Here is a 14,189-nt window from a genome sequence, read left to right as displayed (position 1 = left end):
AAGAAAAAGAAAATTGAAATGTTAAAGCTGAGAGTGAGAAGTGCCGCGCCTAAGGTTGTCTCCTATGTGTTTCCGCCCAGCGTCTGTCTCTGATATACCCTAGCTCGCCGATTCCCGAAATGCCCTTCCTGAAACCCCAAAATCACCGTCCACTTTCTTCACTCTGCTCTGCCTCCGACGCCGTTCTCGCTGACAAAGCGATCACATACCTCAAACGCCACACCCACCAGCTCAACTCTCTCTCTTCCAATTTCACCCCTGAAGCGGCCTCCTATTTACTTCTCAAGGTCCAGTTCGACCATACCCTAATCCTAAAGTTCCTTAACTGGGCCAAACCCCACCAGTTCTTCAACATCCATTGCAAGTGCCTCTCCCTCCACATTCTCACCCGCTTCAAGCTCTACAAGACTGCCCAGACCCTCGCCGAGGACGTGGCCTTCAATACCGTCGACGACGCCGGCGATTTGGTCTTTCACTGCCTCAAGGACTCGTACCATTCCTGCAACTCCAGCTCGGCGGTCTTCGACTTGGTGGTAAAGTCCTATTCCCACGTGAAGTTGATTGACAAGGCTTTGAACATTGTCAATTTAGCGAAAAACCACGGTTTTATGCCCGGTATTTTGTCGTATAATGCAATTCTCGATGCGGTCATTAGGGCAAAACGGTCGGTTAAGTTTGCAGAGGAGGTGTTTGGTGAAATGATTAGGATTGGAGTGTCACCGAATGTGTATACTTATAATATTTTGATTAGAGGTTTTTGTGGGGCGGGGAATTTGGAAATGGGTTTGAGATTTTTCGGCGAAATGGAGAGGAATGGGTGTTTGCCGAATGTGGTTACATATAATACGTTGATTGATGCGAATTGTAAGTTGGGGAAGGTTGATGAGGCGTTCCGGTTGTTAAGGTCGATGGCATTGAAGGGCTTGGAGCCGAATTTGATTTCATATAATGTGGTGATCAATGGGTTGTGTAGAGAGGGAAGGATGAAGGAGACAAGTCAGGTACTTGAGGAGATGAGTAGAAAGGGTTTAGTTTGCGACGAGGTGACATTTAATACACTTATCAATGGTTATTGTAAGGAAGGTAATTTTCACCAAGCGCTTGTTCTGCATGCGGAGATGGTGAGGAATGGATTGTCTCCAAATGTTGTTACTTATACAGCATTGATTAATAATATGTGTAAGTCTAAGAATTTAAATCGTGCGATGGAGTTTTTTGATCAGATGCACGTTAGAGGACTTAGACCAAATGAGAGGACATATACGACATTGATTGATGGGTTCTCCCAGGAGGGTTTCTTGAGTGAAGCTTACCGGGTTCTAGATGAAATGAGCATGAGAGGATTCTCACCTTCGATTGTGACTTACAATGCCCTTATTAATGGACACTGCATTTTGGGGGGGATGGAAGAGGCCAGAGGAGTGATAGGAGATATGGTGGAGAAAGGGTTGGCTCCAGATGTGGTAAGTTATAGTACTATCATATCTGGGTTTTGCCGAAATGGGGAGGTAGAGAAGGCATTTCAGATGAAGCTGGAGATGGTTGAGAAGGGTCTTTTACCTGATTCCATTACCTACTCAACACTTATTCAAGGTCTCTGCCAGCAAAGGAGACTGGTTGAAGCTTGTGATCTTTACCAAGAGATGTTTAATATGGGTCTGCGCCCTGATGAATTTACTTATACAACTTTGATAAATGCCTATTGTGTAGAAGGGGACTTACGTAAGGCACTTCATTTGCACAATGAGATGATACAAAAGGGCTTTCTACCTGATGCCGTTAGCTACAGCGTTCTTATTAATGGACTTAACAGGCAGGCTCGGACAAGGGAAGCAAAAAAGCTTCTGCTCAAGTTGTTCTATGAGGAGTCTGTCCCAAATGATGTCACTTATGATACTCTGATAGAAAACTGTAGTAACATTGAATTTAAGGGTGTGGTTGGTCTTGTAAAGGGATTTTGTACGAAGGGTTTGATGAATGAAGCAGATCAAGTTTTTCAGTCAATGATTCAGAGGAACCACAAGCCTGACGAAGCAGTTTATAATGTTATTATACATGGGCATTCTAGAAATGGAAATGTTCAGAAGGCATATAATCTGTACAAGGAAATGTTGAATTCTGGTTTTGTTCCTCATACTGTGACTGTTATTGCTCTGGTTAAAGCCCTTTTCATACAAGGGATGAATGAGGAGTTGAATCAGGTCATAGTGAACATATTGAGAAGTTGTAGGCTCACTGATGCTGAACTTGCGAAAGTACTTGTTGAAATTAACCTTAAAGAAGGGAACATGGATGCAGTATTTAATGTGCTTACTGAGATGGCTAAGGATGGCCTCCTTCCAAATGGTGGGAGATCCACTTATGCTGGGGGTTGAGATAAGTTTTATAGCGAGATGACTGAGCACATGTTTTATGTTCAGTAGAGGATATGATGAAGAAGCAAGCTGAAGCGCACTGGTCCCTTTAACTTCAAGTTTAATTCTTCAATGAGCTAGGAAGAGCTATGTCAAGGGAACCTTCTCTCTTTCACTGCATTCTTCCTCACGGTTCTGACAGAATTAATTCTAGTGCCATTTGCACTACTTATTTGTGACTGCATTTGCCTTTTCTTGGCGGCAACTCGTCTGAAAAGTAAGTGGCAATATGAACTATACTTGCTTAGGTAGTACATACAAAACCTGCTGTGGGGTTTAGTCAAATTTAATTTTGAGAAAAATGCAAAATCAGTCCTGGTGGTGTCACTGAGTTTTTATATATATATAGATATGCTGTTTGTTATATTTATCTCGTTTTCTGTCATATGTTTTCCTGATTTGTCTGATGCAAGTCTATTAATCTGTGTAGGTCTTATTACTATAGATATTCGATTGACATGTTATACAATGGGTATTCAGTTGGAGTTAAAGATTAAGTTTAGCAATTGGTATCATTATGTCGTAATTGAATGCCATTCATTTCATCCCAAGTAGGCTATATTGATGGGAAGGCAGCTTTAAGAAGGGTATGATGGTCAGCAGTACGAATAGAAAAGCTCAATGTTGGAAGAGCTACTAGCAAGAGTGATAATCAGGGCAGTGGCTATTTGGGAGTCTGCAAGCGCTGGATGTGTAGAAGCTGAAATTGAACTTCTTCTTTTTGTATATATATGTGAATACAATGTGGCTTATATGGCAGCTTAGAGAGTGGATAATGTGCACTTCAGCTGTTTTATATGGGGGAACAGCAGAGAGAGCCCTCCAATGCTTACATGACCTTTTTTTTTTTTTTGTTTTTTTTTTCTGTAAATGTAAACCTACAAAATATATATGCAATTTAATTGCAGTGTCTTCATTACAATATACTTTTCCTCTCAAAATGGGAAAAAAGGTTTAACAGGCAGGAAGTATAGAAAGATCTAGCTTCAACGACAGATGGGTGAAGAGTATCACACTGCAACAAAAGCAATGTTATGAATGCATAAGAATCTCAGCAACATGGAAAAGACGGGCAAACCTTACCAAATTTTGAAAAGAAATTAAAAATTAAACTGGTAATCATGGAGAAAACTCCTCCCTAAGCAACTTCAGAGTATCAACATATCTAACGACCTTTGCCATACATACAGACATTGGAATCAAGAGTGCAAAACTAACACTCAACATACTGGATTCCTCCTGAAAATTGCTGGAAAGTCATTCTTCAGTTTCAACGTTTAATTATTAGAGTTCTCTTGAAAATTGTGGTGCATGCACCAATATCATAAGCATGTTAGAACTAGATAAATATCGAATGGAGCCATTACATTTGAATTTAACTTGTCCAAAAATCTACTTCTACTGCTGACTAAAAAGGAGGGGAAAAGGCAATAAAGAGAACAAATAAAACATTAGAAGCATGTTAGAACTAGATAAAAAAGTACAACATCCTCATAGAGAAGCAAAGGTGTTACAATATCATCCTTTTTTTTTTCCCAGACATCTAATGTCTTATCTTGAAGAAAGCCTTTGGTGCAAATCATCAGCCAATGCCTGCCTCAAGCTCTCCCCATGATAGTAAAATGACTTCTCATTGTCAAGCACCCTAGGCGGAGGCCCGCTCTCATCTGGCTCCTTCCAAGGCTCCTGCTCCGGCTCCGGTTCCCTCGCAATCTGACACAAATTATGCAAGACACAACAAGCAACAATCGTCTGCGGTGCATGATTAAGTCCAACATTCAAATCTTGAAGAATCTTCCACCTGCCCTTAAGCAGCCCAATTGCTTCAACCACCACGGACCGCCCCTTCATGAGCATTCCATCAAACAAGTTCTGAGCGGGCGTGCCCATTCCATTTGGCGAGAAGGGTGTGAGCAAAAAAGACGTCAACGGATAGCACCAGTCCCCAACGATATACGGCCGAACATTGTGACCCCTTACATTGATAACCTTATCCCACACAACGTCCCCGGAAGCAAGCCTTTTATACAAAAGACTATCCCTGAAATGAGTGGCATCATCGGTCGCACCGGGCGCCTTGACGCACACATCCCAGAAGATTTTCTTGTGATCAGCCACAACCTGAAGCTGAACCGAGGGATACCCATATCGGCATCTGTAATTAGCACCCAAATTGGGGTCGCTGGGGAGGCTATGGAGCTTGATGGGGCTCCCATCGATGGCTCCGCACATGTTGGGAAGCGAGGTAAGCTCTTCAAAAGCCTGCGTGGTCTCGATTAAACGTCTACGACTAACAGGGATCTTGATGAACTCCGGGTAGAGCTTGGTGGCCAAGAGGCGGGTGACCATGTTGGTGATCTTGGAGATGAGATAAGGCTCGAGCGAGTAGCGGGCAGCGAGGGTTTTGGCAGAGAAGCCATGGGCGAGGCGGGAGAGGACCATTGCGACAGCGTAATCAGATGGGAGAGAGAGATTAGAGAGAGCAATATGTGGCTTGAGCTTGTCCACGACGGTGGTGAAGACCGGGTAGGAGAGCCCATACAAAGACCGCCACTGGGCATCACGGAGTGGCGCCTCGAGGGACCAGATGTGCTCCGTGGAGAGAGCCCGAAAGGCCGAGACGGAGAAATCCGCAGCCGAGGACGACTGGGGCCTAGCAGGAGGACGAGGGGAAGAGCGGTTGGGAGAGGAGGCCGAAGGGTTTTTGGGGCGAGACGAGGCCAGGAACGAGAGCACGGAGGCGATGGTAAAGAAAAGGAGAGGCGCGGCGGAGGATGAGGTCGAGAGCAACGAGGTTGGGGAACCGGCGGATCCGGGGGAGGTGGCAGATGCGGTGGTGGCGGCGGTGGCAGAGGAGGACGAAGAGGTGGAGAGCGTGGAGGAGAGGAACGAGGTGGTTGGGTCCAGGGAGTTCTGCAGGTGCAGTAGATTCGATAGCATCAACAAAAATGACTGATCCATCTGAAACCCTTCCTCTGAGATCTGTTCCTCTTAAATTCCAGAGAGATATTAAGAGCAAGGCATCGCGGCTAGAGCCTGTCAGCAGCTTCGTTGTGATTTGCTGCAGCGGCTGCAGAGAGCAGAAAGGAAGAGCGGCACTTTTGGGAGGAGAAAGGGGCGCCGCCGTGCCAGAGAGGAGGGTTTTGAGCGTTTACTGATTTGATTTGTAAACGGCTTGAGTTGTTGAGTCGATTCCGGTAGCCCGGCTGTAGCGGGCAAAGGCATTGCCTTTTTCTTTTTCTTTTTTTTTTTTTTTCTTTTTTTTTGGGGGGGTGGTGAGTGGCGAATCCACTGACAATTTGCAAATATTTTTCTGACCATTTCAGAAATTATTAAAGAAGATGAAGTATTAATGTTTATATAATTAATTCTAAAATTTAATGTAGTAAAAGTGAGCACTTCCCATAAAAAAGGAATTTAAAATGAAAACCAATGGTGAGTCATTTGAGTTGAGTGTGTTGAAAATCAACTTAATTAAATGTAACTTATCTCTCTCTCTCTCTCTCTCTCTCTCTTTTTAGGTTTATTTTTGAAAATTGATGTTGTGTTCAAAGAATTTGTTTTTGACCAAATGCTACTTGTAGATAATATTTATTGTTATAAAGCTCATTTAATTTTTCTTTTCAAATGTAATTTGTTTATATCACATCAGTCATGTCCACAAACAACCTTTTTCTCGTGATTTACACTTTACATATCCAAATTATAACTTATTGAAACTCATACTTATAAATGATTATCATCTCCTTATAAAATTTGGCGGTAATTTGTATGAAAACGACAAAACGTCACACATTACTAGCATGTTTACCTCCACCACACACGCGCCTTTCCATTGGCTTCCCTACGACCCCAAAGATCCACCGTTAGCCTGTCTCTTGACCAATGCATGAGGCACACGCAATGCCCTCTCATATAGTTTTTAGTTATAACTCTTCCCTTTTCATGCACATTCCCACCTCATTTCTCAATAAAGTGTGATTAATCCTCTCTTTTTATCAAGATTCATTGAGAGCATGCTCATTTGTACATGAAAGTGAGAAAAGAGATCTTTACCACCACCTCAACACAATCCAAGTATATAGTCTTCAGATAACACTACATATCAATTTACAACAACCCTCTCCATGGCTTTTTGGTTAAAGAATTATGGGATCGAATCAGTTTCAATTTTCCATTTTTATTTTAGTCTTAGTTTATAGCATTGTAACTACTGTGTTTGGGTTGTTTATTGGGATTCCCCACCCTCCTTTTGTAGCTTTATTTTGTTAATGTAATAGTTACCTTACTTGGAACCAAAAAAAAAAAAAAAAAAAAAAGTGTTTTTGGATATTCGAGGGAAGAAACAAATTAAAGTAGAAGTAGGACTTTCTTGAAAACCGCCTCAATATACTAAATGCAAGGTCTATATATACTCCATAGCCATACCTCTACCAAAACTTCCCATTTAATACATATAAGGATTCATATTCCTAGTAATTTGCTGTCCAAATTTGACATAGCGGAAGATTTAGTAACAACAATTAAAAATATTTGCATCTTCTAACTAACAGATAAAATAAGGCCGCAAGCTTAAGAGAAAAATAAACTCAACAGAATGTTTGAGAAAAATTTTCTGACTTCATAATAATTCAATTGAATCTGTTTTTTACATTATAAACTAATTTATTTATAAAAGAGAAATACTTATAAAGGAAATAAACATAATCCTAGTGGCTTCTCTCATGAGTATTCCCTTCTAAAAAATGAGAGGAATACATATTCCTTAATAAATAGACAATATTTTCTAAAAAAAAAAAAACTATTTTTTTTTTCAAATTTTTATTTCAACCCTTAAATTTGTTTTATATATATAAAAGGGGTGGTCGGCCACCTACTGCAATTCAACAATTTTTTTAAAAAATATTAATTTGAGATTTTTTTTTTTAATAAAAGAATGATGAAAAGTGAGTTTTTTTTTTTTTTTTTTGATTCAATTTCAATTAGAATAGAAATGTTGTTACTGAACTAATGAATATGACTAATTATTCCATTTCATTCTCGTCTATTCTTAATATTAATTATTCTTTTTTCTTAATGGAATACACATTTTGTGAACCCAACAAGGTCTTAGATTCCTAGAATTTACAAATGATTGATTTTTAAAATGAAAAGATTGGAAAAAGGTTAAAGAATACAAGAAAGAATTTCTCATATAATATAATTAGTATTTAATAAAAACCGGGCCCCTTTAGAATTCAGGCCGGCCCAGCTGCTTGAGGTGATAATATAATATAACCTATCAAAACACAAAGGCAAAAGGAAAAGCAAAAGCAAGAACCCTCCCATACCCGAGAGAGGAAGAAGAGATTAGGGTTTAATTTGTATTGAACGGAACCATTCCTACGGGATTGTTTTCAAATTCAACAAGTAATGAATTAGGGCTGCCCATTCTACAATTTGAATTATCTGCAAGCTCGGGCAGGCAATCGGTTATCCCTAATTAGGGTTCAGACATTTCCAATTCTCTCCTATCATCTTCGCCAACTCCAATTCGCAGCTATGACTGAGGTATAATGTATTTGCTTTGATTACATCCTCTTTGGTTTACTTGTAAATTTTTTTAGTAGTAGTAGTAATTGTATTTTGTCTTGCTTGTAATGCAATTCTAGAACATTGATTGGGAAAACAAAGAGTGAGTTTTTCGATTACGAGTATGAAGTTTGAGTTTTTTTCTTTTGGGTTTCTTCCCAGGGGATTTAATTTTGTTTAATGCTCTCAGACGTGGTTATTATCATGAATTTTAACACTTTATGATTATACTTCCCAACAAGAAACATCCCTTGCATTTATTGGCAAGTTTGTGTCTTTCAGAAGTGTTTTCAAATTTAACTCGGATGTCTCTTAAGGGTTTTATCATTGTTTTTTTGTTTTCGTTTCATTTTTCTGAAAATTCTTCTTTTTTGTCTGTGTTTTTTTTCCCTTTTGTTTTCGCTAATGTTTTCTAAAGCTTGGGCTGTACATTTTGACATAAGGCTGCCTGGCTGCCACTAACATTTCGATTTTATTGTTTTATTTCCAGTATTGGGTTAGCCAGGGCAACAAATGGTGCGACTTCTGCAAAATCTTCATATCAAACAATCCATCCAGCATTAGAAATCATGAGCTTGGTCAACGCCACAAGGATAATGTTTCCAAGAGGCTTGATTCTATGCGAAAAGAGGGCGCTGCCAAGGAAAAGGCACAAAAAGAAGCAGTCCATGCCATTGAGCAAATCGAAGCCGTGAGTATTTAGAACACCATTTGCTTTTATTGATAAGTAATTATGTATATATATCGTTACATCTCTTCGGATGGTGGTGGTTATTGGTTCGGTTTGTTATGGTAATTCATATGCTGCCAATGTTGCTTATTGTTTTACTTTCATCCTGAATGTCTGCAGAAAGCTAAACGTAGCTATCAGAAGGATATAGCAAAGTTTCAAGAGGCCAGAGAATCTAATGCCCAAGCATTAAATGCTCAAGATGAAGGTAATGAGAGCAAGTGCATAGATTTCACAATTTGTTGTGGTGTTGGATTTTAGTCTAGTATAGTTGCAGTTTTTGGTGTAAGATGATGTGATTACTTATCATTAACATGATAGGGAATTTACTAACTTAGGAGAAGCCGTGCATGTGAAGATGTCATTGGCAATCTGATCTGCTTTTCTGAAGTAAAAGCCTAAAAGGTCAGCTTTTGAGTCATTAGCTGTCAAGGTGTATGGTCCTGAGTTTTATTTTTCAGCTGGGTAGGGCTATCAAATGAACTAAGCTGCTCATAGACAACCCAACTACTTGAGCTTAACTCACAATTAAGCTACTTAGGCAAGTATTGTGATTAGACAAGACGAGATCAAGCTACAGTAAAGGGATTGTTTAACAAGCCAACCATGATAAATACTAGTTTCATCTTGATTAGGATCCTGGATTGGGATCCTGGATTGATGATGTAAAACTCCATGCAGTTGTACTGTCATAATTCCATAGTTCTATAAGATGGTTAACCATAGAATATACTTTAACATATAATTATCAATCTGATTCACTATTAAGCCGGTAAGACTCTGGACTGTGTTCTATAACTATTTTGCGCTAAGAAGGATAGGAACTCTAGATTATACTTTAAAAATCTGATTACAGGCTCATTTAGACTGGCAAGCCAGCTTAGAGTTTAATTGGACCAATGTTCCAATTTTGGCATGTCTCAAATGCGAACAAGTTGAGCTAGAACAGCCTATTTATCAGCTTGCCTCAACCTTAGTTGGTTATTCTCATTTTTTTCTCTTCTTGGGCAGGTTAGCAACTGTAAGTGCTATTCAGGAGAGCGAACAATCAACCAGCAATGTACTTATCAAAAAAAAAAAAAAAAACAATCAACCAGCAATGTCTACTTATGTGAAATAAACTTGAGTTTCTTAAGTCAACTTATATTTCATATTTAAGGCTTTTTCTTTCATCACCGCTCAAAAAGCCAGCAAGATCATGATTAACTTTCCAGTTGCCATATGATGAGTGGGCCAAATATATATGTCCTTTAACAGAAGTTTCATCTCCCTCCAGTCCAATGTTGTTCCAAATTACCAAATAGGGACTTAGTTCTCCTTTTCTTAGAATGAGCATGATTATTATTATTATTATTTTGATAAATAACGAGCATGATTATTTTAGCAGTTCATGAATCATTCTTTTCTTGATTGTGGCACTGTTTCAAACTGATACAGCTGTGAATGATGACAGAATGGGAGAATGATAGCACTTCAGGCTACTATTACAACCAAAGCAATGGTTTCTACTATGACCCAAACTCAGGCTTTTACTATTCTGATGCAATAGGTACGGAGCCATAGAATTGGATTCTTTACTTAGTGCTATGTTCTTCTCCTCTCTTATAAAGATACTTTTTTAAGGATGTATGTTGTTAGTGATATACTAACAAGGAGAGAATGTAACAGGCAAGTGGGTGACACAGGAAGAGGCATATGCCACGCCTCAGTTTTCCTCAAATTCTAAACATAGACAACCCACTTCAAAAAAGCCACCGGCAGCTTCAGTAGCAGGACCCATTACAGAAAATAAAGGTGCTGCTAAAGTTCAAAATGGGCCAGCACCTGGGCCTGTTGTTTCAACTTCTTTAAACCCCATGAGATCTGTTAAAGGTGCTCCATCATCACTTGCTGTTGGGAAGAGAAAGAGGCAAGATGGGAAGCCTAAGGCTATATCCGCAGAAGAAGCAGCTGCCCTTAAAGCAAGGGCGGCTGCAAAGAAGAGAGTTGAAGATAGAGAGAAACCATTGCTTGGTCTCTACAGGCCTCTTTGATTTGGACGCTGAAGCTCCTCTGCTTGATACAACGGGTATGCTTTTATATTTTCATTTCAGCCATATTTTCATCTCAACTTAAATTCTAATATATAAGTCGACATGCTACTCCAGGTGGTAGATAAAATAACCAGAATTTTTGCTCTCAACTACATCTTTCCCTCCTAGTAATCATCCTCCATACAATCATGTTTTCATGATTATGGGTTTGATAAAGTACCACTTAACCACTATTAATTGACTCCCCAATATAAATGTTATGAGCACTGAAAAATAACTAGCGAATGAAATGGCCTGAGTGGAAAAAAAGGGAAATTCCACTGCTAATAGACCTCACAAGATAAATGTTGTGGGGGCAATTAAATTAAGGGAGGGATGTGTCCAATAGAACTCACCTGAGACATGGTTGAGATGGAGAGAATTTATGCTTTAAAGGTGCATGTGCATTTTGTGTGCCTTCCCCATAGCTCTATATCAGAGAGTTAATTCATTTGACTCGTGTCGCAATTTCAAGAATCAAATCTACAAATATTTATCTGGATTGCGAAATACAGCACCGAGATTACATTGTTGGGATTTGGTGGTAACCACTTTGCATAATTTTTAATGGGGGTTGGCCACAAAAATGTCCTTAACAGGAGAGCAGGGGCTCTTGTAACAAATGGCATAGTCCATGATTTATTTTGGAAAATTCGTCTGTAGAGATTTCCTTTCAACACATTTTTCTAATTGAAATTGAATATACAAATCAGTTGATGGACTTAAAATTATCATTTCTGCGTTCTGTTTGCAGGTACTTAATTTGTTTGAAGAGGTCATTTTGACAAAAGGAGGGCATATTCAACCCAGATTTTTTTTTCCCTGCAAAACATGGCCCAAAATGTCGACTTCTGATCCAGTTTCTGTCGTCCCAACTCTCTTATTAATTAATACTGCTTTTAATATGGGGAAGATGTGGTGAATGAAGGAACCCAATATAATAATCTGTATAATTGGTATGAACTGATTGGTAGCTTTTTTCATGAATATTTTCATAGTTGTGCTGCGTCAAATGATGGGTTCCAGGTTGTACTCTTTGGATGAAAATAAGCTCATACCATTCGTTTTTTTTTTTTTTTTTGCTTTGTCCTGTGATTCTCGTCTCTCTGAATATGACTGATGGAATTTTAGTTACATTTCAGTAAGAAAGTGGAGCAGCTCATCCTTCAGTACCATCATAATTCATAAGAAAAGATTTATGGTATGTTGTTTCAGGTGTTTTGTGATTATGTTAGTCTTTGTAGATTATTTATCTCTGATTTTTAGATATACGGATTTTCCTTTTAAACTTCTGGAGATTAAGGATTTAACAAACCTTTAAACATGATACGTGTACATTAGCGCATGCATTAGGGCTCTGATGCCGTTGTAAGTTTGCAATTGAAAATAAAGGTTTGTCAGATAATGCTTTTTGGGTTTGCATGTTGCTTTTTGGCAAAAAAAAAAAAAAGAATTAACAGACAACTTTAAATACAAAACACAGAAAACAACTTTTACCTTTATCTTATCAAAGCAAAAAGCACCACCCAAAGAATATTATCAAACAAAAAGGGTTCTTCCTAACGCGAAATATACATATCATTTTGAATCATTTGGATTTGCTTTATTTGCAAGGATTGATGGCTTTTCTACTTAACAAATTCTTTACTTTCCTTTGTTTCTGTTCAAGATGTCCTTCATGAATAGGTTATAACCACATGAAATGATAATCATAATATCTTTATTTTTTTTATTTTTTCTTTTTTTGTAAGTACAACTTTATTGCAATAACAAAACAAGTTACAGATGCAGAATACAGGGAAAGGAAAAGACAAAATAAAAATAAGAGAGCACAAAAATCTAATCAAGATAGACTACAAGCATCTCAGAGTCCTGAAGATAATCAAGGAAGATGAAAGTCACTTAGAAATGCAACTTTTGAAGGTAATCTAGGAAGGTGACAGTTACTTGGGAATGCAACTTTTGACAGCCGTGGCCTACTATGATGGATAAAACCATCGGGAGTAAAAGAACCCCTATAAACTTAGATTTAATCCGACTTCCAAAGAAGCCAAATAGACTAAGAGATGACAATTTGGATTTAATTCGGCTTCCAAGGAAACCAAATAGATTAAGAAGAGCAAGAACAGTGGAAAGAGGATCTCAAACACAGACAAAGAATTTGAAGCCCAAACAGTTCGGGTTAATAATATGTAAACAACAGAAAACACAGGAAATAAAAGAAATAACTCATACAATATTAGCTTCGGCGAAGGAGAGCTTCGTGAGGAGATTGTCCGATGCGTGAGATCCGGTCCACGCAAAGAAAGGAAGATCTGATTTTGAAAAAACCCATCTTTCAAACTTCACAGATCCGATCGGCGACGCGGTGGAGAAGGCGACTGGCAAGGAGGAAGGTGTGGCCAGCGTGGGGGAAAGACTGTGGTTGCATTTTTTGGAGGTACGGGGATAAATTGTCAAAAACAATAAATAAAACCTCGTAAGAGACTAGAGAATCTTGAGAAAACTCTAGAGAGAAAAGAGTTCTCTCATAAAGAGAGAAACTCAGTAAAGAGAAAAGCATAGAGTAGTAAGTGAGGTGGGAGGAGGAGGGAACCAAAAGGTTTACCCTCCTCCTCAAGCGGCAAATATCTTTTAAGGAGAGAGAAGATAGCGACTTTTTGGCTTCAGTGTGCTGGGGTAACCATTCCATTAATTGTCTCTATGATAATCATAATATCTTGTTCACTGCTTTTGAATGTGTTTCATTAACCCCTCATTATGTAAAAAGTTTGAATTATCAAGCAACTATCTTGTTTCATGTAACTTCATTGTAAATACATATTAGGACTGCATTCTTTGATGCTTGGGTATGACGGTGCGGTCATGTGAGAGTTTGAAGCTATATAGCCTGACCTGATCTTATCGAAATCATTTTTGTTGTGCAAAAAACACACGATCACAATTATAGTTAAATAAGGCAAGAACAATCACACACAAGACTGCATTCTTTGACGCCTGGGTATGACAGTGCGGTCATGTGAGAGTTTGAAGCTATATAGCCCAGCCTGATCTTATCGGAATCATTTTTGTTGTGCAAAAAACACACGATCACAATTATGGTTAAATAAGGCAAGAACAATCACACACAAGATAATTCCAAGATTTAAGTGGTTCCCTCAATGTGAGGTACGTACACTGGCGGAGGTGATCACGAAGAAATTCACTATGAAAGATGGAGTACAAAATATAGTAGAGAGAAAATCACTCAGACCCAAAACCTCAATACACCAAAATCTCACTATCACACAATAAAGATTATTCTCCAAAAGAATACAAAAGACAGAAATACAAACTCTTCTTCTTTTATTGGGATACGATAATAATTGGTCTCTCTATATTTTTCTCTCTCACTATGCGGCT

At 38.7% G+C, this 14,189-nt stretch overlaps 3 protein-coding genes across 5 annotated transcripts; 2 read left to right on the top strand and 1 right to left on the bottom strand.

The window, feature by feature from the left end:
- LOC132180180 (pentatricopeptide repeat-containing protein At5g39710) lies at positions 1-3,641 on the top strand. Of its 3 annotated transcripts, none has more exons than XM_059592986.1 (2): positions 1-2,631; positions 2,970-3,641. In XM_059592986.1, the coding sequence occupies exon 1, from the start codon at positions 120-122 to the stop codon at positions 2,373-2,375; it is 2,256 nt and encodes a 751-aa protein (XP_059448969.1). In that variant the 5' UTR covers positions 1-119; the 3' UTR covers positions 2,376-2,631; positions 2,970-3,641. The 3 variants fall into 3 exon arrangements, with proteins under 3 accessions (XP_059448969.1, XP_059448970.1, XP_059448968.1); XM_059592987.1 differs by having other exon boundaries at positions 2,967-3,641; XM_059592985.1 differs by having other exon boundaries at positions 2,845-3,641.
- Positions 3,642-3,851: 210 nt separating this feature from the next.
- LOC132180216 (protein ALP1-like) lies at positions 3,852-5,648 on the bottom strand. The gene has a single exon (XM_059592988.1). It carries the CDS (start codon positions 5,373-5,375, stop codon positions 3,966-3,968), a length of 1,410 nt encoding a protein of 469 aa, XP_059448971.1. The 5' UTR covers positions 5,376-5,648; the 3' UTR covers positions 3,852-3,965.
- Positions 5,649-7,726: 2,078 nt separating this feature from the next.
- LOC132185433 (zinc finger protein ZOP1) lies at positions 7,727-11,860 on the top strand. Its single transcript, XM_059599209.1, has 6 exons — positions 7,727-7,964; positions 8,476-8,676; positions 8,836-8,923; positions 10,169-10,264; positions 10,384-10,783; positions 11,542-11,860. Exons 1-5 carry the CDS (start codon positions 7,956-7,958, stop codon positions 10,746-10,748), a joined length of 759 nt encoding a protein of 252 aa, XP_059455192.1. The 5' UTR covers positions 7,727-7,955; the 3' UTR covers positions 10,749-10,783; positions 11,542-11,860.
- The last annotated feature ends 2,329 nt before the right edge of the window (positions 11,861-14,189 follow it).

The sequence above is a fragment of the Corylus avellana genome, chromosome ca1 (assembly GCF_901000735.1).
Source record: "Corylus avellana chromosome ca1, CavTom2PMs-1.0".
NCBI lineage: Eukaryota > Viridiplantae > Streptophyta > Magnoliopsida > Fagales > Betulaceae > Corylus > Corylus avellana.
The sequence above is the reverse complement of the archived record's forward strand: the minus strand, read 5'-3'. Positions and strand labels throughout refer to the sequence as shown.

Excerpts from the sequence above, each read along its gene's own strand:
- LOC132180180 (XM_059592986.1), top strand. The coding sequence starts at position 120 with ATGCCCTTCCTGAAACCCCAAAATCACCGTCCACTTTCTTCACTCTGC.
- LOC132180216 (XM_059592988.1), bottom strand. The coding sequence starts at position 5,375 with ATGGATCAGTCATTTTTGTTGATGCTATCGAATCTACTGCACCTGCAG.
- LOC132185433 (XM_059599209.1), top strand. Across the intron at positions 8,924-10,168 it reads ATTAAATGCTCAAGATGAAG|AATGGGAGAATGATAGCACT; the intron begins GTAATGAGAGCA and ends GAATGATGACAG. Across the intron at positions 10,265-10,383 it reads TTACTATTCTGATGCAATAG|GCAAGTGGGTGACACAGGAA; the intron begins GTACGGAGCCAT and ends AGAATGTAACAG.